The sequence below is a fragment of the Hoplias malabaricus genome, chromosome 16, assembly GCF_029633855.1.
Source record: "Hoplias malabaricus isolate fHopMal1 chromosome 16, fHopMal1.hap1, whole genome shotgun sequence".
Taxonomy (NCBI): Eukaryota; Metazoa; Chordata; class Actinopteri; order Characiformes; family Erythrinidae; genus Hoplias; species Hoplias malabaricus.
This window is the reverse complement of record NC_089815.1, coordinates 20,236,137-20,263,093: the sequence shown is the minus strand read 5'-3', so window position 1 is coordinate 20,263,093 and position 26,957 is coordinate 20,236,137. Positions and strand designations below refer to the sequence as shown.

The 26,957-nt window shown below is 39.3% G+C and overlaps 2 protein-coding genes across 2 annotated transcripts in view; both read left to right on the top strand.

Moving 5' to 3' along the window:
• LOC136671575 (guanine nucleotide-binding protein G(q) subunit alpha-like) overlaps positions 1-26,957 on the top strand; it is a 141,133-nt gene that overhangs the window by 86,280 nt on the left and 27,896 nt on the right. The window lies entirely within an intron of this gene.
• LOC136671577 (mast cell protease 1A-like) lies at positions 11,324-15,681 on the top strand. Its single transcript, XM_066647311.1, has 5 exons — positions 11,324-11,381; positions 12,170-12,320; positions 13,157-13,301; positions 14,995-15,225; positions 15,468-15,681. Exons 1-5 carry the CDS (start codon positions 11,324-11,326, stop codon positions 15,618-15,620), a joined length of 738 nt encoding a protein of 245 aa, XP_066503408.1. The 3' UTR covers positions 15,621-15,681.

The following is a 26,957-nucleotide window of genomic DNA, read 5'->3' as shown; positions in this document are numbered from 1 at the left end:
TGAACTGCTCCAGTGGATGTAGTGTTTAACATCCATGCCAACATAAAGGATGCATAGAAGTATGTGGCAGTGATGGTTACAATGTTTGAAATGGACATATGCATTTACATATGTAAAGAGAGTATAAATTAACCTTCATTTTTCGCACCAAAATAACACCAAAAAGGGGACCTTACACAGTATTTTAAATGTTAAAAATTCAGAAACCATATTTCGAGCAAGGACAGATACTCTTTATTTTGTGTTTATTCTGAACTCGTATAAGCAAACAGCAAATTCATTAGGGCTATATAAGGTTTTGCACTCTATGAAAACTGAAAATCTATATTGTTGTTGTGTCATTAATTTTACCAGTCTAATTAGTATAAATGTTGAAACGATCCAGGCTTTATATGCAAACACATTCCATATGTTTATTTTAAGCATTTAAAAGAAACTAATATGCATCTTTTACCAATTTTACATTGAGTTTTACTTTAAAAAACCCAAGCTTTGTGATGCTTGATTTTCCAACATCTAACAACTGATGAAACACTTTGCTCAGACTATCACCCATATTCATAATCAGTGAACTTCCTAGGGCTACCAGAAGATGTTTTACTCATTTTATGAAGCATTTATTTTCTTACAAATTCTCATTTTCATGGAAGAAATTAAATGAGTATTATTAGCTTATTGCAAAGCTAAAATACAAAAGCATTATGATTACACTAAAATAAATGGACAAAAAAAGCTTACGCTGACCTGAGAATGTTTGATTGTGCGACAATCACAAAATTTGCAACAATCACATAATATATATGCAACTTTTCTTTTCTTAGTTCAGTATGCATTCCAGACTGTCTTCTCACTATAGTGACTGCAGTGGCCTTACAAATGTGATCAGATTTCTCAAAGATATCTGAATTATTAGTTTGATTGTGGATGGGTGGATTTTTGGGCATGTATGATGACCTGACTGAGTCAACAATGTTGAGCAGTTATGAAGGCTTTCCAGAAACTAGAACATATTTTACACAGAAACTAGAACATATTTTACACATGATGGGATCCATGCTCCCACTCTTTGGACATTATTTCTAATGCTTGTGACCATTATCAGCCAAAAAACAAGGCTTGAAACACCCCTAGAGGGCAGCACCACTTTTTGAGCTCTGTATAGTCACTGTGATATCCTGCCTTAAGAAATACACCTTCCTGGGTGTGGGTGTGTTGTTTTTTATTTGTACATATGTATATCATTAGATTACTTACACGTTGTACTTCTGTTCAGGCTATAGACTATAGTCTATAGCAGGGTTGGGCAATCTTATCCGCAAAGGGCCGGTGTGGCTGCTGGATTTAAGTCCATTCTAGCTCAAGCACACCTGATTTCACTCCTTTAATTAGTTGGCTTGAGTAAAAAAAATGATCATGTGACCTCCTAGTTGGTTGGAACAAAAACCAGCAGCCACACCGGCCCTTTGCGGATAAGATTGCCCACCCCTGGTCTATAGGTACACCCTCAAAAAAGGGGAGGCTTGTTGCACCTGGTGTTGTGAGGCATTTAAGGAGTAAGAATACATCCATGTATACTTTTTCTATATTGTTCACCTGAGTTTGATATCAGGTGATATTAGATTAGCTTTGACTGTTGTGTAGTTTATAGAAGAAGAAGTAGAAAGTGTAGTTACCTCTGCTTTTGATCATAGCTGAATCAAACAGGTGGTGGTGGCATTACAAAGGAATCGTAGCCATGAGTCACGCTGCCTCAGTATGATGCTCGTTAATAATCATTTTTTGTCTTTTGTTTCTTCCTTTTCATGCCATGGGTTCATTTTCAAGAGTGTAACATATTTTGGCGAGCCAGCCAGGAGGGGGCGCTGGTGAGTCAACAACATCACCAACCTCCTTCCTTCCCAAGAGACGAACCTTCAAAAAAAAATAAATAAATAAATAAAAATGGAAGTAATACAGCTTCTGCGCGATCAAGTGAGTGCAGTCTTGTGGCAGTTGGAGAGAGACTCTCTCGTGGACGTCTGCAGGCGACTGAAGTGTTCCGGCCTGGACAGCGGAGAGCCTCAACGCAAGACCAAGAGGACACTCATCAGGTTAGCCGAGGGCATGTTTGATGAGATAGAGAAAATGGAAGAGGAGGATCAAGTGGAACAGTTCTACAGAGACGCAGCCACATACATCCAGAGACTGAGTGACGAAAAGGGTCAGTCAGAAGAGGAACCCCCAGTTAAAGAGTGTGCACCTCAGAAAGATCTTGAGGGCACCATTCCACGTGCCATTTCAGTCCAGTCAATCGATTATCCATCCAAAACCCGACCAGAGCCAACACGAGCTCTGCAAGAGGTAACACTGAGGAGGGAGTTTAAAATCTCTGGGCAGATTGGAGAGAGTTGGCAGAAGGATAAGTTGTCCTACCTCAGTTTAGTCCGCCAGATCGAAAATGGGGTTGAAAAAGGACACTTAGAGACTGAAATAGTTGAAGCAGTAATTAGGGCCATTAGTCCGGGAATGCCCCTAAGAGACATGTTGGAGATAAAACGTGGGCTCACACTTAGCAAATTGCTCACCATATTAAAGGGACACTACAGAGTAGACAGCCCCACTGAGCTTTACCACCAGCTTCTCAATATCTCTCAGGAACCCAAAGAAACTGCATTCAATTTTGTATTTTGTGGCATCGAACTCAAAGAGAAACTGTTATGGAAAGCAGCCAATGAGGAGACCGATGAACTGTACAGTAGGGCCACAATTCAGCGCAAGTTTCTCCGCTCCATTGAAACTGGGCTGCTTAGTGACTCCATTAAGTATCAGTTACTGCCCCTCCTGAGTAACATGACCATAACAGATGAAGAACTGATCGAGAAAGTCAATGAAGCTTCAAAGCTAGAAAATGAAAGATTTGAGAAACGGAAAAGGTCCACTGCAACTAAGATTCCCAAGGTACAAGAGCTCCAAGCAGAATGTCAGACAGACCTGACACCTGTTCGGAGCCACTCAACACCCAAAGAATCCCCCACTACAGTGGCCCAGAAAACAGTGAAAACTAAAGAGACCAAATTAGATGCACAGCAGATCGTAGAAGAACTTCGCAAGGAAATGAAAGAAATGTTTCGGGTTGCAATGGAAACTAGCGCCCCCACCAGGGCACTAACACAAAGACAAAAGGGTTGTAAAAAATGCAGAGAAGAGGGGAAAGGAGATAACTGTAGACACTGCTTTAAATGTGGTAGAGAGGGCCACTACTCTCATGGATGCCGAGCACCGAGACCGTCGCCGGGAAATGGGGAGGGACTACTGAGATGGGACCAGCAGTAGTCCAGAGCCAATGGTCCCATAATGAACAACCAAGCTTACCACCATCCTTCAATGAAAAGCCAGCTACTGCTACTGTAACTGAAGTTCGCTATCTAACCCCCCAACGCAAGTCAAGGTTAGTAAGCCTGGTGGGAAACCGCTGTACCGTGAACTGTCGTATGGATAATCATCCAGTCAAAGTATTGTGGGATTCAGGGGCACAGTCCAGCATTGTAAATGAAATCTGGCGGCAAAACCACCTTCCCCACACGGTGGTCAGACCTGTGTCAGAACTGCTAGAGAATGAGACGCTCACAGTGTTCGCGGCAAACAGCACGCCCATTCCCTACACGGGATGGATAGAAGTGAGCTTCAGACTAGACAGTGATTTGTCCTCAACCAGTGAACTGCGAGTGCCAATACTGGTATCCAGCGACCCAGCCGTGGCCAGTGAACCAATCATTGGCTACAATGTTATCGAAGCCGTCGTCAACAGGGAAGGTGTGAAGACTAAAGACGGAAGAAAACAACTTACACACTATGTAAGTAAAGCATTCGAAATAACTATACAAACTGCACATAATGTTGTCAAACTTGTGCAGAGCAGCAGTAAAGACTCAGAGGTAGGAGTGGTAAGGACTGGAGTAAAAAGGGTGCCTTTACCAGCTAATCAAGTCACCACAGTATATGCAGCGGACATCCAGACAAAAGTAAATGAGTTGTTACTAGAGGACAAAAAGAGTGCGGAATTAAGGCCACATAACCTGAGTAACACACAGTCACACGAGACCCAACAGAGACCAGGGTCATGGGATCCCCCAGTGGATCTTCAACACCTGACAGAAGGTCAACAAGCAGCTGTGAAGAGGATGTTGCGGGAGGAATGTGAGGCGTTCGCATATGACAGTGATAATGTGGGCTGCATCCCATCCCTTAAAATGCATATTACTTTGCAGGACACAAGTCCTGTAAAAAAACCTACATGTCGGTCCCGAAACCCCTTCACAAGGAAGTGAAAGAGTATTTGCAGGACCTGCTCAACAAAGGTTGGATCACACCATCACAGTCTCCATATTCATCACCTGTGGTGTGCGTTCGCAAGAAAGATGGTGCCCTTCGCCTTTGTTGTGACTTCAGGGAGCTCAATCGCAAGTCGGTTCCAGATCGGCACCCAATACCAAGGATTCAGGACATGCTGGATACTCTGGGTGGGAGTGTTTGGTTTTCAGTGTTGGACCAAGGCAAAGCGTACCACCAGGGTTTTCTGGATGAAGAAAGTCGCCCTTTAACAGCCTTCATCACACCCTGGAGCCTCTATCAATGGGTACGCATTCCCTTTGGTCTCAGCTCCGCACTCGCTGAGTTCCAGAGCAGCATGGAACATTGTATGGCAGGCCTCAGAGACACCATTTGCCTTCCATACCTGGACGACATCCTGGTGCACAGCAGCAACTTTGAAGAGCACCTCAAGCACCTCCGTCTGGTCCTCCAGTGTTACAGAGAGCATGGTGTTAAGCTGACCCCAAAGAAATGTGAACTATTTAGGCAAAGTTTGAAATTTCTGGGCAAGCTAGTGACAGGGGAAGGTTACACAATGGACCCTGCAGAGTTGGCCCCGGTGATGGCCTTAAAGGAGAGAACCCCTACAACTGTCAGAGAGGTGCGTGAAATGCTTGGTTTTCTCTCTTATTATAGGTCCTTCATCCCCAACTTCTCTCGTGTAGCCCATCCACTCTATAGCCTGCTTAGTCCTCCCTCCTCTGAGAACCCTGCTCCAGTCTTAGCCAACAAGTCTAAAACGGGAGTGAAGAAAAGTAGAGGCCACTTACCATCACGCATGCCCATTCAGTGGACTAGCTCCCACCAAGAGATATTGAACCAGCTTGTAGATGCACTTGTCAGACCTCCTGTGCTTGGGTATCCCGACGTCACCGAACCCTTTGTGTTACATTGTGACGCCTCACAAGTTGGACTAGGTGCTGTCTTATACCAGCGTCAGCAAGGCAAGATGAGAGTTATAGCATATGGGTCCCGAACTCTGAGTCCAGCTGAGAAAAAGTACCATCTGCACTCGGGCAAATTAGAGTTTTTGGCAATGAAGTGGGCCATTTGTGAGCGTTTCCGGGATTATCTGTACCATGCTCCATCATTTGTGGTATATACAGATAATAACCCGCTAACATATGTGCTCACGACTGCAAAGCTCAACGCCACAGGTCACAGATGGGTCGCAGAACTGGCCAGCTATAACTTCACCATCCGCTACCGCCCAGGTAAGACCAATGCCGATGCTGATGGGCTATCACGGATGCCACTGGACATTGACAGCTACATGAAGAGCTGTACGGCTGAAGTGGGACAGGAAGCTATAAGCGCATCTATGGAGTCAGTGATGGTGGAGCACAGAGATCCTTCTCGAGGTATTGGTGTTATCCAAGTTGGTGCTCTGAAGTTGATGGAAGAGTCTAACAGTTCCCAGCCTTTTACACCAGACCTGATTCGCACAGCCCAGGAAGCGGATGAAGTCCTGTCAAGGGTGCTCTGGTACAAGTCACAGGGTAAAAGACCAAGTAGGGCTGAGGTGAAGTCTGAGCCTCCTGCAGTAGCTGCACTGCTCAGGCAGTGGCTGAAGCTTCACGTCGACCAAAGCGGGGTCTTGCGTCGTAAAACAACCTGCAGAGAGCAGCTATTGGTCCCTAACGCTTATCGTCCCCTAGTGTTCAAAGAGCTTCACCAAGACATGGGCCACTTGGGAGTGGAAAGGACACTCGACTTGATTCGAGACAGGTTCTACTGGCCTCAGATGGTGAAAGAAGTTGAACACTTTGTTACAGAAGTGTGTGAGTGTCTTTAGAAGAAGAAACCGAGTAAGCAGACCTGTGCACCTCTGATCCCGATCCAGTCCACTTACCCATTCCAACTGGTCTCCATAGACTTCACCTCCATAGACTCCACCTGGAAAAGTGTAAGCAGGGCTATGAATACATACTAGTGGTCATGGATCACTTTACCAGGTTTGCACAGGCTTACCCGACACGGAACAAAGCAGCTAAAACTGTTGCTGACAAGCTCTTCAATGACTTGGCACTCAAGTTCGGCTTCCCGACTAGACTACACCATGACAGGGGTAAAGAGTTTGATAACAAGCTCATGACAAGATTAAAAGAACTCTCAGGTATCCAGGGCTCCCACACAACAGCCTACCACCCACAGGTTAACGGACAGGTAGAGAGATTCAACCGTACCCTATTGTCCATGTTACGGACACTGGAAGACAAGGAGAAAGATGATTGGAAAGAGTCACTGGCTAAAGTTGTCCATGCGTACAACTGTACCAAGAGCGAAGCGACAGGGTATGCCCCATATTATCTCATCTTCGGCCGGTCCCCACGTCTGCCCATCGACCTGCTCTTCAAGCTACGGGAAAATGAAGCTCATATGGACTATGATGACTATGTGAGCTGCTGGAAACAGAGAATGCAGGAGGCTTACACCGTGGCTTCTGAAACGGCTACCAAAGAAGCTGCAAGAGGGAAAGCATACTATGACAGGAGAGTTAAGGGGAGAGATCTTCAGCCTGGTGATAGAGTGCTCCTCCTAAACCTCACTCCTAGAGGTGGACCCGCAAAGATCCAGTCCTATTGGGAGAACCAAATCTACAAAGTGACAGGGAGAAAAACAGATGACAGCCCAGTGTATAGGATCTGTCCTGAAACTGGTCATGGAAGAGAGAAGGTGGTGCACAGGAATCTCCTACTGCCATGTGACTTCCTACCCCTTGAGAAGCCACCAGCACAGACTGTTCAGCCCCAAAAAGACTCTCCAACTGTTACGAGGAAAAGGTTGAGACGTCCATGTACACCGCAGCAGCAGCCAGAAAATGGTGACACATCGGACGATGATTACAGCGGTACATACAAGTGGTACCTCAGGCCTCTTCCAGGGAGACGACAGAGGCAGATTCCACTCAACCCTTTGGCAGAGCCATTCCAGCCTGAACCAAGTCTTCATGTTCAAGAAGAGGATGTGCCACTACAGAGCGAAGAGAACAGACCCAATCAGAGTCAAAGCCTTGATATTGACCTTGAAAGGTCAGGGAGAAGTAAGGTGGTGATGGACATTCCAGTTCCGAACAGAGGTGAGACTAACTCTGAGAGACAGCGACCCAAAAGACAGAGTCAGAAACCAAGGGTACTGAGTTGTGACACTCTAGGTCAGCCGACTTTGGTTCAGAGAGACGGTAAGGTAACTAAGGCTCATGTCATTGAGAGTAATGCCTTCTGGAGACTGTGGGCTGGACTGTATTCAAGTTAGGGGGCAAATGTATTTTGTAACCAGAAATGTCAGGAGACATTTAAATTTGTGGGGGAGAGTGTGGCACTATGGAATAGTTAAATAAATGAAAATAGTAGCCCCCCATTTTATTTTTATGTCTAAGGTCACTTTCACCGTAAAAACTACTGTTAATGTCTCTTTTATTATTTAACTGTATAATATATAATTCCGCCAGTAGAGTGCCATATGCACCAGTGGCTGACACTCCGACCGGCAAAAGGAGTCGGTCAGTACTTGGTGTAGCGGTTAGCAGGTAACACACCGAGTGGCTCCTGTAACCTGCTATTTTCTGTTTTTGCAGTGCATAAACAAAATAAATATGTCACACCGGAGATGAGTTGGCCCATCATTTTCAAGAGTGTAACAGACATTTAATCATAAGAGCAGCCAACAGTTGAAAAGACTGTTCCCGTTGTTGGTTGGTTGGCCATTTTGCACATAAAAGCAGTACATTTTATTTAGTGATGATATTTTTTTCTGTGGGGATTTGTGTTGTATATTTGGATATTGTTTGCAATTTTATATGTAAACTATAGATGAACTGTATTTGTTTTTCTGAATAAATATGTGAAATAAATATGGTATAAAATCTATAATATCAGTAACAAAAAGGACTGTCAATCTACCTTTCATTCTCTTCCTCCGTCCACCCCAAACTGTTTCCAGTTTTCTCGATCATCTTGTGTTTTGAAGTGAGGACTTGCTTTCTCACATGCTGGAGTAAACAGAAATGTCATTCCAGGAAGTTTTAATCTAATGGATCATCCAGCTGCTCTTGGGCAAATAATCATATAGCAGCTTTGTGGTGCCATTTAGAGGAACAGTATACAGATGTGTACCCACGCAGTTAATCAGGAAGCTCAGAGCATTCAGCCACTTGTTAGCTCCTGGTATTTACATAGGGGATAGAGACTCTGATCTAAGAAAACACTTGAAATATAAGTCTCGTGTTCCACTGTTCTAAAGGTGATTAAATATTATACACAGCCTGGTGTTCTATGTGTGCTTTAATCTACGTAATGACTCACTTCACACTGCAGCTAACCATAACTCACTTTATTCTTCAGCACATGCAAAGACAGGAAGGGTGGCAAGGTGACATAACAGGTGGTGTCTCTCTCACACAACTCCAGAGGGCTTAGATTGTGTGTTAGATCCCTGCATCGAGTCTGTGAGAATTCTGATGTTTTTCACCCTGTATCTGTGTGGTGTTCCTCCAGGCCCTCTGGTTTCCTCCTACAGTAAGCTATTGCAATGGTAAAAATCTGTGAAATTACAGCTGTTTACAAAACATCTGAAGCTATTACTAATCCATTTTAATGTGGATCAGTAAACTGAGCAAAACATGAAGTTACAGCTGTAACGTTAAACATGGAACCTGTGTCATTTCTGAGAAAACAACACTGATGTGTATCACAAGGGTGAACTCATACACGAGTCAGAATGCCACATGAAGAACACTCCCTCATTTCTAATCGTCTTGTAGTTTTTCCCCTTTTCAGTTTTTGCTAGAGATGTGAAAGGCTAGACTGGTATCAGCCACAATCTAATATATGTGGTTATCAGTTTAATTCTGAAGTATTTCATCAGTTTATTATCTGATTCCTTGTACCATTTCTGATTTATATTCCCAGGCTTTTAAATGCATATGAAGATACCAGTGGAGTCGTTTTAATTTCTAGGCATTTGAAGATACTGTGTCCAAAATACTGTAATTTTAATGATTGGAAACAGCTACTTCAAGGAGCACCCATTCTTGACAGAGATGCTCATTTAGTATAACATCCATAGAAAAGTATTAATGAAATCAGGTGCTAAGCTGCACATGACCCTAAGGTAACCAAGCTTTGGCTAGTTGGTGAGTGAAAGACCACACATCTTTTATTCTTTTTCTAGTCACTACAGTCATTACATACAAGTTATCCAAGGAAAACAAAAACAACATTTGAAGCCTTTACTAAATATTGAACTGAGTATTAAACATAAACAATCCCATGTCCCGAAAACTTCACAAATTTTGTTAAAGCAAAAAAAAAACTTAGTGATTGTTCATTCTCTTAAATATTTATTTATTGATTTACTTGAATTGTTTTTTACTGACCCAATTTTTTATTTTGTAAATATAAATATATTTTCACTCAAACATTTGGGAGAGTTGGGGGCAAATTAAGAGTGAAAATTGAAAATGAATTCAAATTACAATTAAAGTTACAACTAAATTTCAAGAGAAAATTTTCAGTTCAAAAATAATATTTCTCAGTGCAAAAATTTCATAAATAAATTCAGGAAATCTGGAGAAATATCAGTCTGTGTCGGGTAAAACACTCTGAAATGAGCAAGACCTTTGAGCCCTCAGACAGCACTAAATCAGGAATCATCAAGCTATAAATTCAAAACATATTCAGTGATGTTAAAATCTTTGCTCTGGTGCCATCAGTCTATTGTTCTGAGAATACTAGCAGTTTTTTATTAGGTTTTTTTTTTTTTTGGGAAATTTACTCCTTGTGTGTTTCCTTTTATGGCTGTTTCCACTGGGAATAAATAAAAAAAAGAGTGGCGCAGAGTATGATCTCTATGCTCTACTGTGAATTAATAAATGTGACTCACACCATGTGATTAACAACCTTTTCTCAAGTACTAAATGACCATTTATTATTCAAATAAAATTTAAAGAAATGCCACATTCAAAACAGATTCTTTACATTTTGTCGTTTCTCACAGACATTTCAAGCTCTCAGACATGTGTGGCTCTAATGTGAACTTCCTGTGTTATTTTTCTCAACTAGCTGCTGGTTGGTTACGAAACCACATATAGAGCTGTCAACTATATAGTTGACAGAAATTAAATGGGCAAAGTATGCTTATAATCCCAGAAAACCTGGCCTATCCCCGATTATTGGAAATATTTTATTTCTAAGAAACATTAAGGAATCTATGGAGTCCCTTCCACAGTTACTGTAACAGCCGGCTGGTCAATAGAGGGCACCCTGGAGGAACTTTAAAAAAAACCCACAGGCTTGCTTCATCTATCGCCCTAAGCAGTGTCAGATAATGGTGAATTCTGTTGATTATTTGTAAAGAAACCACAGGTCAAAGAATTCAATGCAGACACTCACAAAGAGAGAGTGACAGAGAGAAAGAGAGAGCGCATTATGTTGCATATAGATACAATATGATCCAGCAATATATAAATGTCTAATGTTTCATTATTAGTGTTTTTGGTAATACATCTGCATGTAGTCTGTAATGTAATGATCCATATAATGTAATTTACCTTAAGCCCATTAGAGCTGCAATTTATTCCAATAGCACCATGATACACTGTGGTTTTCTTAAAAATAATTAGTTCTTAATAAGGGACTGTTTTCCTCACAATAAATTGACTTCAGTTAAAGGAACGCTAGGTAATATTTTTTACCTTAAATTACACCTTCAACATCATTTTGATGTTTCAATGTCCAGTTGTTAGTAGTAATGCCAGAAAATGATAGGGCCATGAGTTTAAAAAGAAACCAAAAGAACTTCATGCTCACACCCCATGCTGAGCACCGATAACTCTGTCACTAATTTTTACACTGTCTCTGTGAAAGTAAACCACACAGGAAATTTGGTGGAAATTATTATTTATTTTTTTAAGAAGGAGCAGTTTGTATTAAACATCTTCTCCCTCACTGTGGAGAACATAAAGCATAGATTCATGGCTCTGGTTCATCTGCTCCTACTGCTGGCTGTACTGCTGCCCCTCGGTCACTCAGGTAAGTGTCACACACACACATAATCGCACACACAGCCTGTGTTGTCCAGTAGCTTAGTGGATTGTCAGCTTTCAGTTCCAAGGGTTGAGGGTCTATCTTTGTTTGTGACGGCTGTCTTCTCTAAAACAGCTATGAACCCTATACTATACTTTATATACTTTATAGTGCTCTGGTAGGTTAATTGTGTGGCTGGGTTACCCCCCAATGCTACACCAATAAGGGTCTTTTTGCCAAGACTCCAGCACTACATTGGCTCCCATTTGCAACAGGATTAAACTGTGACTTGCTCTGGATAAGAGAATCTGCCAAATGCAATCAATGTAAATGTGAACAGCTCCAGTGTTTGTGAAGACTGGGACAATGTGTAATCTGTATTATGAAATTAGAACAGGATACAAAGTAAATGTATTCAGATTAAAATGTATTATTTTTTTTATTTTACATGTATCAGCACATAAACTTCTTAATTCTGAATATCACCTAAAACTGATTAGTAAACTTGAATAGTCAGTTCTATAAACGCTTTTTGGACAATTAAAAAACTCACAAATATGTCAAATTATGTACAGCAATGGCTTAAAAGTTAGAAAACTGAATTTAGAGACAGCAATATTCACACCTGAAGTGCCCTTGCACAGAAGATTTAAAATTGTCAAAAATTAAATTAGCAAATTCTCAAAAATGTTGATTTATTTAAGCAAAATTAAATTTATTGGCCAATATTTTCTTAAACAAGGATATCTCTCTCTCTCTCTCTCTCTCTCTCTCTCTCTCTCTCTCTCTCTCAGCCAGTGTGAATGTGGGTATAGTGAATGGCACAGTGGCAAAGCCCCACTCCAGACCCTACATGGTTTCTGTTCAAGGAAACGGGGAGCACGCCTGTGGGGGTTTCCTCGTGTCTGATCTGTTTGTCATGACGGCTGCACACTGCTGGAAAATGTATGCTGTTTTAATAAAAAGTTTTGCGCAAACTGACCTTTTTATCGGACTGACACTTCTGCCTAGTTTCTGTTTGTTTGCTAAATTGAAAATGCATAAAATAAAATGTGGCTGTGTAAAGATTATGGCAGATTTATTCATTGTCTGTAAGCGCTTATTCAATTCAGGGTCACTCTGAGTCAAGTGCCTACCCAGAACCACACCAGTCCTTGGCAAGGTGACACACACAAACACATTTTTTGAGTCGCCAATCCACTTAACAATGTGTGCTTTTGGACTGTGGGAGGAAACCAGCAGAAAACCCATGTACACACCAAACTCCTCACAAACAGTCACCTGGAGCGGGACTTGAACCCACAACCTCCAGGTCCCTGGAGCTGTGTTACTGCGACACTTCCTGCTGCACCACCGTGTCGCCCCATGGCACATTTAGTATATATGTCAGTATATTTCTTGTTTAACAGTACTGTATATTTAACATTATAGTATTTTTGAAGTTGACTCGCTGAGAAAGCAACCCCGTATGTTCAGTGGAGCTGAGATACTACACTCATCACTGTTGTAAATAATCCTTTTATCTCCAACAAAGCAACTTACATAGGAAAGATAACTTAGATTGTTAAATCTGACATGATATTAGGTCACTGGCAGTTTGTTGGATGCTGACTTCACACGTATCAGAAGAAGCATGTGCTAGTCTTCACAGTTTGTCAGCATGGTGTGATTGTGGGTAACCTAGTAGTAATGACAGAAGTGGACAATTACTAAACTGGGGAGTAAACTGAGTAAAGAAAACCATTTTTCAACAAGTTTCTGTCTCCTGGTTCCTCTAGGAGTGGACTGGATAAGGCAGAAGTGACAGCAGTGATCGGAGCTCATGATCTGAAGTCCAATGACTTTGAGCGTATAGCAGTAAAGGAGCACCACATTCATCCAGAGTTCTATTACCCTGCCCCCAGCAATGACATCATGCTTTTGAAGGTAAACTCTGCTATTTACTTTCAGCCTAGCTTTATTGTACAGGTATTGATATTAGGACATGTCTTTCAGTGTATTCTGAAGTTAATAGTAACTTCTTTGAGTATGAAATGTATGTTGTGATGAGTGTGAGGAACTGAAATATCAAGCCCTTAGGGTTTAAGGTTAATGGCCTATACGCACTACAACATGGGAGGATATTTCTGCTAGAAATAGATACACTAGCATTTTAGTTACATTACACTTCAACAGAATAAAGAAGTAAAGCTCTTATGAACACATTCACTAAATAAAAATCAACTCTACACTATTTCTGTAGGATACTCAAGCCCACTTTGGTTGGTGAGGCTGTAGAGCAGAGGTATTCAAACTGTGGGGTGTGTGATGGGAACAGGTGACAAGCAAAATTGGAAATTGCAAAAAAATAAATATTTAAAGACGGTTTTCATTTTTATTTACCATTTTCATATATTTCACTATCCATTTTGGTAATGTTGGTTTATTTTACTACATTAATAAATGTTTATTTAATGGACTAAAAGTACACAACAATGGTATTTTTCTTCAACTTAAACCAGACTAAATCTGAGAAGAATTCAATGATTAAAATAATACTAAACATAATACACATTTTAGTCTAAAGAATAAGATTAAAACGAAATAAAAATCAGCTGCTAGAAATAACACTGTGTCCGTGTCACTGCAGCACTGAGAATGATCCACTACCAAATCATACTCTCTGCTCTGTGGGGGACCTGACCATTGAAGAACAGTGTGAAGAGCGACAAACAATGTGTGCACAGCAACAGATGGACTACACTCTGTAATTGTAGGAGTAGAAACTGCTCCTGTATGGTCAGTGAAGCTGAGACAATGGACAGTGAATATAGAAATAAGGAAGAGCACATAATATTCTGATATGACGCTGTATTGAGTTTACATGTGAGAAAAAAACAAAATAAAAATCTAAAGGTCTTACCTAAAGAACTGGAATACAATTGAGGAAAGTTAAGGACTGGATGAGGAGAAAAAAATTATGCTATGTTCATATGTGGTGAATAGAGGAGAAGCATTTAATATACGCTGCCATAATTTCCATGTTGATGCATTTGTTTTCGATGGGGTGTTCTCTTTGGGGGTGAGCTGAGTCTTTCCCTGTTCTGTTCTAACTCTTCCACAACTGCTCACTCTTTGATTACTAGCAGATGTTTGACCACAGGATGATGGGTTCCACTTGTGAGTCTTGATTCCTCCAGCCTCGAGGAAGTCCTTCCTTGCCACTGTTGCCTTTGGCTTGCTCGCATGGGGCTTTCTGATCCACATTGTTATTTGTTCTGATACCAGTTCTGTAAAGCTGCTTTGTGACAACATCACTTAAAAAAATGTGCTATATAAATACATTTTGATTAATTGACTGATGATATCACAAATGTGTGCACCTCAAAGTGACAGGGACTCAGAGCAGGTTTAAATTAAGAGTCATGAGGCTGTTACACCTGGTGCTGTTAGTAACCTTACTAATGCTTAAAGAATACGAGCCCAGAACAACATTCAGTAAATGTAATGTTACCCAATTTTTATTTTCCCACCATGCATCATCATCCAAATTCTCTCATATTAATTAATTAAATAATTAATATAAATCAAGTTTAGTTTTGTTTACCACATTTAACTAATTTTCTTGGCTTTGTTACAGCTAGGAAAGTCGACTGAAAAGAGCAAGAATGCTGCAAAGATTTCCATCTCTAAACTAAGCCAAGGCATGGATAGGTCTTGCAGCGTAGCTGGTTGGGGAAGAATTAAAACCAAGGGAACTGCAAGTAGCGTACTTCTGGAGACGAACATCGCCGTCTATAAACATTGTGAAAGATACTGGAACTACACCAACATACTGTGTGCAGGTGGTGATAAAGGTGGATTTTGTCAGGTAAATTATCCTTAAGATTAAACCCATTAAACCCAAGCAGATTTCAGTTTCCTGGACCAGGATTAAGCCTAGTCCTGAACTACCCAGCATTCTGATTGGAGATTAACTACAGAAAGTACGATTTAGTCCAGGTCTAAGCCCAATCCCAGGTCAGGACAAAACATCAGTTGTTAGAATTTCAGCAGAAGCTTTATAAAGGTTTAGTTCAGCAGTGTGTTAACGTTGCTTATGTTTTGTTGCAGGGGGACTCTGGTGGTCCTCTGGTGTGTGATAACAAAGCAGTCGGCATTGCTTCCTTCACCGAGAAGGACAACTGTGACAACCCCACAAAACCAAATGCCTACACCAATATTTCTGCATTCATGTCCTGGATCGAGAAAATCATTGAACACTAGTAATTCCACTGTAAAGAGGCCTTTATATGGTTGTAGTGGTGTTTCAGTTCACTGAAGGAAGAGCCTATGTTGTTAAACCTATGCTATTGTAAAAATATGTAAGGTTAAATGTTGACTGAATATGGATGAAGCACTGTCATTAGAACTTCACCTAGAACTTGTTATTTCACTATAAATAAACCATTTCTGCCTTAAAAACTGTTATGAGTTTTCTCACCACTTGTTCGGATGTCATCTGTCCTCTCACGTTGTATACTGTAATTATAGGTTTATAAAATATACAAAATGTAAAAGATTATCCTGAGATCTTGCTTTAGCACTCGAGTGGAGTTTTTGTGCATAATTATATCAAAGATTAAACCCATGAATGGAGCTCCACCATCAGGAGTGCATTTATATAAATGAATGGCTGCATATTTCATGTGTTATTCTTGTTATTCTCTTCTTAGACATTATCATTGTCTTTGACAATACCCAGGATGAAGCCTATAATATATATTAATAAAATAAAATAAATTAAACCGCTTATCCTGAACTGGATAAGTGGTTTCAGACAATGAATGTATGAATGAATGAATGAATAATTTGACACAGAAACACAGCATGTTGTGTATTAACACTATGCTAATAACATTACATCTAGCCCCTTGATCAGAATTATATATATAGGTCATAATGGGAAACCAGTACAGCGTAGGTGTGTGCTTCAGTAAACTGAAGTCTTACAATCTTTACAGGGTCTTGCTTGTTTACTATAATGTTTGCAGTACATTAATGATAAATCCATTACACCAGCCAATGTGTCACATACCACACAACCTTTGTGGTCAGGGGTCACCAACAATATATTACAGAGTAAAATCACACAGTGCTAATGGTTACTACCATCCACAATTTAGTCCTGTACATGATTATCATTAATAGCATAGATCACACAATAATCTAAATCTGTCAGCTCTTTTCTCATCCTAAAAAAGAAAATCACAATATACAGAATCTTTTCTATTGGAATCATGTGTCAATTAATTCTGAATACATGGGAATAATGTTACTTAAAGTCACTGTGGGTTAGGCTTTTGTCCTATCTCATCCATTCATACTAGGACCAGTACAGCATCTACAGTGTGAAATGTTAAGGGAAGAGTGGAGGAATGCCTTCTTATAGATGTTCGGCTATTGTTAGTCTCCAAAGTAAACTCTCTTTTAGTGAATCACATTAAGTGAATCATGTTCTTTAAAAAATAAAAAAAAGAAGAAAAAGCATTTTAATAGTGGAAACCCTGACCATGATTGTGTTCCTTCATCAGTTGTGTCTGTGAAACGGTTACTGCATAGCTCTATATCTCCAAATCTCCACTTTCTCCTTTCCGTCTGTTACCCATGGCAAATATACAATGCACCCCTTTTTGCATCAGGATGCAGGCAAGACGTATATGTTGCTGCTGGAACTAGGTTGAAGTTTCACTCTCAGACACAATAACTGCATGTATGATAGTATTTGTGATGTTCCTGTTGCTGATGTCTATTGATGTCAATTTCTCATTTGAATTGTACTAATGAGGCAATGAACTACAACAAACAAAACACAGCAATATCACTCTCTTTCAAATTCTGCAATAATATGTCATATTTATTGTATTTTAAGTTTTCCTGATAAAATCTCATAATGTTTCCTCTCAGAATGATTCTGCTGTACTTCAGATCAGTTTCAGAACTTAATATTAATTAGTTTAACGTCTATATTTACACTCATTTTTCATTGCATTTACCATTCCTCTTCTCTATTGGGTGCTGGCTGCAGGTAAGCCACGAGATGCTGAAGCTGCTATGAACTACATTCGTGTCATGTATAAGCATCAGGCCCTAAACCAGGACAAGAAGAATAAGAGCGTCTACTCTCACTTCACCTGCGCGACAGACACGAACAACATCCGCATGGTCTTTGGCGATGTTAAAGATACAGTGCTGATCAAGTCTCTGCAGGAGTATGGGGTGCTGTGACCAGCTGAGGACACTGAGGGTCTGCCCTTGCTTCTAAAGGCTGCAAAAAAAAAAACCACTCTGCCCTGGTATGAACTGGCAAAGCTGGCCTGTAGTGCTCATTTTCTGGGCTCAGAGTTGTCATTGTCCACCAAATATTTTTAGGGCTTTTTGTCTTCTTTTGCTCCTGTGTTAGATGTTGATGCAGGTCATTATGGTGAAGGTGGTTATGACTGTGCTGCTGTGTCTACTGGAGATGGAGAAGAGTTCACTGTAGAATTTGAAAGATTTACATAGATGTGAAGTAACTTTTCTCACATTAATATTATTAGAATGAAGGAAAATCTTTTTAAACTCTTCAGAGATCCGAAACTTGGAGACCAGAAACTATTCTAGGACTGGAAATAGTTCCCAAAACATCATACTGCTAAATGCCTTGTAAATTCTCTCTTACTCGTAAATGAATTATTTTATATTTTCCAGTATCTCAAAACCCTTCATATATCGATTAATACATTAGTGTTGGGTCCTATTTATAAAATTCAGCATCACAGTAAATGAATTTATGCTCACAGTTTAATACGTATACAGATACGCATGAAGCAGAGGCGATTGCTCTAAGACTGCAAGGGAAGCTCAGCTTCCTCAAAAATGTCAAAAAATAAGTGATCAAATATATTCTGTTGTGTGTACATGTCATTGAATAAATATACACTACAACGCGCTCAACTTTTGTTCAGAATCAGCTTCTTATCACTGGTAAAGACGCGGCTTTCCTCTCAATCATTCTGAGCGCTGAGCGTCCACGGCGTTCAATGGAGAAGCAGCGAAGTGCAGGGAAACGAGATGAGTGATTGGATAAATGCTGGGCTTTGTCCCGCCCATCGGACGCTCAGCGTCTCTGGGGGTCTTTGGGGCAGTGGGCTGGCCTCGGCTGGCCCGGACGCTCAGCTTCTGCATGATGATTGGATGATCTGTCTGAGGCTGAATCCCTTTTTGATTGACAGCGAAATGAGCGAATCAGCGATCCTTTGGTGTAAAGATCCGTAGGAGCATTACATTTTCATTCTGTTCTGAGTTGAACCGGAGAATTTCTAAGTTCTCTCGACAAATCGAGCTTCTATTTCTGGTGGGGTTTTTGTAGCTGCTTGTGTTTGGAGACTGATTTCTATCACTCTTTCTGACTTCTATCGCAGTTTCTGTCCAGCGGGTGCTGCTGAGCCCCTCCACCGTCACAAAGCACTCACAGACGGACACACTTCACATGGGCCAAGGTCGTTCAAGCAGCCTAGCTCTGCTGGCCATTGAGAGGAAAAGACTCCTTGGTGGTACGACCGGGTCACAGATCATTTTCTTGAAAAGGAACAGAGGGTAGAATTTACGTATAAATAAACCAACACATTTTATGATGTAGGCCGAAATTGAGCTTCCCCTCCTTGAAAGACCAGCATCTGCCACTGGCATGAAGCCTTCAGTCAGAACTGTGTTCAGTTCACCTGTAGGTTTGCACATTGGATGATTACGGATGCATACGGTCATTTTGAGAAGTATTTAACGGCCTCACAGACCACTGCCTCTTACAATGCTGCCTCTTTCGTCTTTCTTTTTTGTATTATGTAACGTTTTATTATAAGCATCTCCTCCAACATCGCCATCTTTGTTATTGTCATGAAAAACATTTCACCCTGAACTGCTCTAGTGGATGTAGTGTTTAACATCCATGCCAACATAAAGGATGCATAGAAGTATGTGGCAGTGATGGTTACAATGTTTGAAATGGACATATGCATTTACATATGTAAAGAGAGTATAAATGAGCCTTCATTTATCGCACCAAAATAACACCAAAAAGGGGACCTTACACCGTATTTTAAATGTTAAAAATTCAGAAACCATATTTCGAGCAAGGACACATACTCTTTATTTCGTGTTTATTCTGAACTCGTATAAGCAAACAGCAAATTCATTAGGGCTATATAAGGTTTTGCACTCTATGAAATCTGAAAATCTATATTGTTGTTGTGTCACTAATTTTACCAGTCTAATTAGTATAAATGTTGAAACAATCCAGGCTTTATATGCAAACACATTCCATATGTTTATTTTAAGCATTTAAAAGAAACTAATATGCATCTTTTACCAGTTTTACATTGAGTTTTACTTTAAAAACCCAAGCTTGGTGACGCGATTTTTTCACCCATATTCACGCATATTCATAATCAGTGAACTTCCTAGGGCTACCAGAAGATGTTTTACTCATTTTATGAAGCATTTATTTTCTTACAAATTCTCATTTTCATGGAAGAAATTACATGAGAGTATTATTAGCTTATTGCAAAGCTAAAATACAAAAGCAGTATGATTACACTAAAATAAATGGACAAAAAAAGCTTACGCTGACCTGAGAATGTTTTATTGTGCGACAGCAACAGTCACATAATATATATGCAACTTTTCTTAGTTCAGTATTCATTCCAGACTGTCTTCTCACTCTAGTGACTGCAGTGGCCTTACAAATGTGATCAGATTTCTCAAAGATATCTGAATTATTAGTTTGATTGTGGATGGGTGGATTTTTGGGCATGTATGATGACCTGACTGAGTCAACAATTTTGAGCAGTTATGAAGGCTTTGCAAAAACTAGAACATATTTTACACAGAACAATTTGCTAATCTCTAAGATTCGTCAGTTATGGGGAAACCCTGCACTGGACAGAAACTCTTAGTCATTCCTCATTGTCTTTAAGGAATGCTGTTGGCATCATGACGTTCAGTATATTTCCAGGGCTGTGTGGGTCATTGTTTCTCTTATTCAGTGCTGAATATCACAAGAGGGAGAGAAAAAAATAGTACCTTTAAATAATGTCCAATCCCTGATTCACCCCAAACTATTCCACTAGCTGATGTTCTTATCTACTGGGATCTACATATTTATTTATCGGTACAGATTTGTTTCATTCCATTTTTAGTCTACTGTCACTCACGCAATTCATGCAATCTATATTTTAATCATGTTGCTTTTAAATGAGATAATTGAGAGGGGTAGTCAATACATTTGTAAATCATATTTATCTTAGTATTGTGAACTGGCATCTTAAACATAGAAGTTTATATTCAACTATAAATAAGCGAGACACTGAAAATGAAATAGATGGTCAGTGTTATTTTTATTTTTATGTTTTCATAATGAAACTCCTTGACTGTGTTTGTTTTGTTTTTTGGTCCTGTTAAATAAAGATTCCTTGCATTTATGTCCACCTCCCTTGTCTGTCCTGCCCAACCGTGACAATTTCACTCAGCATGTAGCCAGATAGGCTATTTACTTTGGTGCAGTTTACTATATAAAGTTTATGCACTTTATTAACAAGTTTTCCTATATCTGCAGTCATCTTTCTCTTTCTCTTTATTCTACAACTGACACAAAGACATTATTTGAACTATAATTCCAAAACATCTCAAGTCTGCCTCCTTTGTACTAATTTTGGATTGTTTTCTCACTGATGATTGGTCAAAATAGCTAAAGTTCAGATTTTTTAACCATTATTTTAAGTAATTTTGTCTTTTGAAAACTGCCAATAGGTAAAGATATTTTTACATAAATTTATACAAAAAAAAACAACCCTCAGCTACTTCTCATTTTTACTTAAACTTTTTTAAAACCCAAAGTAAAAGAATCTTATCAGGACATTTTGTCTTGTTTTAAGTCACAATATCTCACCCCATTGGCATAAATATGTAAATATGACTCAAATTAAGATAAAATACTATTTTTGAGCAATTTTTACTAAATAATAGATTTTTTTATATTTATATTTTTCAGTTTTTTCAGTTTCAGTTTTTTTTAGGTTTCACATCAAATAATATTGCATTAGATCAACAAATGTAAACTAAAAAGCTTAAATAATTCTTTATTGTGTGTATTCTAAATAAACAAGTATTATTTCATCATATTTTTAAAAGATAATAATAATAATAATAATAATAATAATAATAATAATAATAATTGTTATTATTATCAGCAGCTGAGAAAACTGCCAAAGTACCAAAATATTTTTGATTTGTTGAGATATTGTCCATATTTGCCCTGAACTAAATTCATGAAAGTCTGGGCCTGCTGTGACTGTCAGAACTTTATCAGTCATACATCCCAGACCTTAGAATATCAAGAAAAATATGTCCGTCTGATGCTACAATTTTATTTTGTCACAGTAATAAATTACCATCAGAAATGCTTATGTTTTCAACTAACAGATACCTCACACTAACAATCTGTGTCAAGATGTCTGATGTGGGAGTATGATTTCAAGGCTGTACATTGAGAAATATGAAAAAAAAAAAAAAAAGCAGGCGCTAGGTAAAATCTTTGTCAAAACATGACCAATTTATAGAAAAAATTATTTATTGGTCAGCATGAAAACCTCAAGTGATTACATATTTAAGTAGCAAAGGGTCTTTAGAAAATAAAACAATATATTGAATATGGCTATGTCACATAATTACTGTTTAAATGCAACTGAAAGAGGCACTGAAAAAAAAACGGAATAGCAAAATAGCTATATAGATATGGTTCTTTTGCTGATATAATAGACCTGGCTATGTGAGGTTGGCATGTCCAGTGTTTTTCTATTATTGGCAGCTCAAAAAGAGCAGGTGGCTGGTTTCATATGCTTTGGAGGAAGTATGTACTTGCCCTCACATTCGCAGGTTAGTGGCATTGTGCTTTAACAGGAGACTCATTTGCTAATGTGTGCAATTAGCAATGATTTAATTTGTCGAAAAAAATATACAGTAAAATTTGTCTCAAAAAAGAAAACATCAAGCAAGTTCATTTAAAAGCAAAGAATGTGAAGTGCTGACCTTTACATTTGAACTTACATTTTTTTGTTAATTTTTGTTTTACTTACTATATCTGTAGCAGTAGTCTATAAGCGTCATGGTCATAGAACATGATAGGATCCATGCTCCAACAGTTTGGACATTATTTCTAATGCTTGAGACCATTAACAGTCAAAAAACAAGGCTTGAAACACCTCTAGAGGGCACCACCACTTTTTGAGCTCTGTATAGTCACTGTGATATCCTGCCTTAAGAAATACACCTTCCTGGGTGTGGGTGTGTTGGTTTTTATTTGTACATATGTATATCATTAGATTACGTACACATTGTTCTTCTGTTCAGGCTATAGACTATAGTCTATAGGTACACCCTCAAAAAAGGGGAGGCTTGTTGCACCTGGTGTTGTGAGGCATTTAAGGAGTAAGAATACATCCATGTGTACTTTTTCTATGTTGTCTGCCTGAGTTTGAAATCGGGTGATATTAGATTAGCTTTGGCTGTTGTGTAGTTTATAGAAGAAGAAGTAGAAAGTGTAGTTACCTCTGCTTTTGATCATAGCTGAATCAAACAGGTGGTGTTGGCATTACAAAGGAATCGTAGGTGTGAGTCACGCTGCCTCAGTATGATGCTCCTTAATAATCATTTTTTGTCTTTTGTTTCTTCCTTTTCATGCCATGGGTTGTTTTTCTCCCTTTTTTAGACACATCATCTCCTTTCTCTCCCTCTTCTGTTATTGTCGATGCCACCTTCACACAGCCAGGCCCACCTACCCATACTTCACGTAGGAGACATTTAATCATAAGAGCAGCCAACGGATGAAAAGACTGTTCCCGTTGTCGGTTGGTTGGCCATTTTGCACATAAAAGCAGTACATTTTATTTAGTGATGATATTTTTTTCTGTGGGGATTTGTGTTGTATATTTGGATATTGTTTGCAATTTTATATGTAAACTATAGATGAACTGTATTTGTTTTTCTGCATAAATATGTGAAACAAATGTGGTATACAATCTATACTATCAGTAACAAAAAGGACTGTCAATCTACCTTTCATTCTCTTCCTCCGTCCACCCCAAACTGTTTCCAGTTTTCTCGATCATCTTGTGTTTTGAAGTGAGGACTTACTTTCTCACATGCTGGAGTAAACAGAAATGTCATTCCAGGAAGTTTTAATCAAATGGATTATCCAGCTGCTCTTGGGCAAATAATCATATAGCAGCTTTGTGGTGCCATTTAGAGGAACAGTATACGGATGTGTACCCACACAGTTAGTCAGGAAGCTCATAGCATTCATCCACTTGTTAGCTCATGGTATTTACATAGGGGATAGAGACTCTGATCTAAGAAAACACTTGAAATATAAGTCTGATGTGCTACTGTTCTCAAGGTGATGAAATATTATACACAGCCTGGTGTTCTATGTGTGCTTTAATCTACATAATGACTCACTTCACACTGCAGCTAACCATAACTCACTTTAAACCTCAGCACATGCAAAGACAAGAAGGGCGACAAGGTGACATAACAGGTGGTGTCTCTCGCATACAGCTCCGGAGGGCTTAGACTGTGGGTTAGATCCCTGCCTCGGGTCTGTGAGAATTTTGGTGTTTTCGCCCTGCAGATGAGCCTAAGGTAACCAAGCTTTGGCTAGTTGGTGAGTGAAAGACCACACATCTTTTATTCTTTTTCTAGTCACTACAGTCATTACATACAAGTTATCTAAGGAAAACAAAAACAACATTTGAAGCCTTTACTAAATATTGAACTGAGTATTAAACATGAACAAAAATAATATTTATCAGTGCAATAAGTTCATAAATAAATTCAGGAAATCTGGAGAAATATCAGTAGAGTAAAACACTCTGAAATGAGCAAGACATTTGAGCCCTCAGAAAGCACTAAATCAGAAAGCTTCAAGCTATAAATTCAAAACATATTTAGTGATGTCTATTAAAATGACAAATATTTGGTGTCTTGCAATATTCTATTCTAACAAACATTCTATTGTTCGAAAGATTCTATTTCTAATAAACATTTAGGAATCTATGGAGTCCCTTCCACAGTCATTGTAACAACTGGCTGGTCAGTTGAGGGCACCCTGGAGGAACTTTAAAAAAAAAACCTCAGGCTTGCTTCATCTATCGCCCTAAGACACACACACACAGAGAGTGACAGAGAGAAAGCGAGAGCACATTTTGTTGCATATATTGGATGGGCCCTTTATTTGGATACCCCTTAAAAAAATAGGAATGGTTGGTGATATTAACTTCCTGTTTGTGGCACATTAGTATATGGGAGGGGGGAAACTTTTCAAGATGGGTGGTGACCATGGCAGCAATTTTAAAGTCGGCCATTTTGGATCCAACTTTAGTTTTTTCAATGGGAAGAGGGTCATGTGACATAACAAACTTATTAGGAATTTCACAAGAAAACATTTTTCAAAGTGCTGCCCATTGTGTTGGATTGTCAATGCAACCCTCTTCTCCCACTCTTCACATACTGTGCAACACCACAGGAGAAATGCTAGCACAGGCTTCCAGTATCCGTAGTTTCAGGTGCTGCACATCTCATATCTTCACAGCATAGACAATTGCCTTCAGATGACCCCAAAGATAAAAATCTAAGGGGGTCAGATCAGGAGACCAATCCACTTTCCAGGAAACTGGTCATCTATGAATGCTCTGACCTGACCCCCATAATGTGGTGGTGCACCATCTTGCTGGAAAAACTCTGGGAATGTGCCAGCTTCAGTGCATAAAGAGGAAAACACAACATCATGTAGCAATTTCACATATCCAGTAGCCTTGAGGTTTCCATTGATGAAAAATGGCCCCACTATCTTTGTACCCCATATACCACACCATACCATCAAGATGTGCAGCACCTGAAACTACGGATACTGGAAGCCTGTGCTAGCATTTCTCCTGTGGTGTTGCTATCAGTGTGTGAAGAGTGGGAGAAGAGGGTTACATTGACAATCCAACACAATGGCCAGCACTTTAAACATATTTTATAAGAGGCCAGAAACTTGTAAATAACTCATGAAAGAATAAAGTTACATTAAAACCACATGACCCTCTTCCCATTGAAATAACAAAAGTTGGATCCAAAATGGCCGACTTCAAAATAATCAATCTATAGTCACCACCCACCTTCAAAAGCTTCCCCCCTCCCATATAGTAATGTGCCACAAATATGAAGTTAATATCACTATCCATTCCTATTTTATTAAGGTGTATTCATATAAATGGCCCACCCTGTAGATAAAATATGGTCCAGCAATATAGAAATGTCTAATACTGCATTATTAGTGTTTTTGGTAATACATCTGCATGTAGTCTGTAATGTAATGTCCATATAATGTAATTTACCTTAAGCACATTAGAGCTGCAATTTATTCCATTTTTGACATGTATTCATCTGCTGATGAATGTCTATTAAAATGACAAATATTCACAGCTTTGGTGTCTTGCAGTATTAAATGTTAAATTAATTTGGGATGGTTGTTGAAAATGAAAATGTGGTGCAAACAGCCCTACCTACAATATTTTCACCAGCCACCACTGGTGAATGGCATCATGATACACTGTGGTTTTTGTAAAAATAATTAGTTCTTAATAAGGGACTGTTTTCCTCACAATACATTTACTTCAGTTAAAGGAACGCTATGTAATGTTTTTTACCTTACATTACACCTTCAAAATCATTTTGATGTTTCAATGGCCAGTTGTTAGTTGTAATGCCAGATAATGATAGGGCCAAGAGTATAAAAAGAAACCAAAAGAACTTTATGTTCACACCCCATGATCAGAACTGATAACTCTGTCTTTAATCTTTGAAACGGTCTCCGTGAAAGTAAACCACACAGGAAATTTGGTGGAAATTAAGAAGGAGCAGTTTGTATTAAACATCCTCTCCCTCACTGTGGAGAACATAAAGCATAGAGTCATGGCTCTGGTTCATCTTCTCCTACTGCCGGCTGTACTGCTGCCCCTCGGTCACTCAGGTAAGTGTCACACACACATAATCATACACATAGCCTGTTTTGTCCAGTAGCTCAGTGGAAATTGTCAAAATTGAGGGTCTAAATCTTTGGTTGTGATGGCTGTCTTCTCTAAAACAGCTATGAACCGTTTGCTATGTATAGTGCTCTGGAAGGTTAATTGTGTGGCTGGGTAAACCCCCAATGCTACACCAATGAGGGTCCTTTGCCAAACCTCCAGCACTACATTGGCTCCCATTTGCAACAGGATTTAAACTGTAACTTGCTATGGATAAGAGAATCTGCCAAATGCAATCAATGTAAATGTGAACAGCTCCAGTGTTTGTGAAGACTAGGACAATGTGGAATATGTATTATTATAATTAGAACAGGATACAACGTAATTAAAATTAATGAGTTTTTTTTTTATTTACATGTATCAGCGTATAAACTTCTTAATTCTGAACATGACCTAAACCTGATTAGAAAACTTAACAGTCAGTTCTATAAACGCTTTTTGGACATTTAAAAAACTCACA

Coding starts and splice junctions, on each gene's coding strand:
- LOC136671577 (XM_066647311.1), top strand. CDS start 11,324: ATGGCTCTGGTTCATCTGCTCCTACTGCTGGCTGTACTGCTGCCCCTC. Junction 13,302..14,994: donor ATGACATCATGCTTTTGAAG/GTAAACTCTGCT, acceptor GCTTTGTTACAG/CTAGGAAAGTCGACTGAAAA. Junction 15,226..15,467: donor ATAAAGGTGGATTTTGTCAG/GTAAATTATCCT, acceptor GTTTTGTTGCAG/GGGGACTCTGGTGGTCCTCT.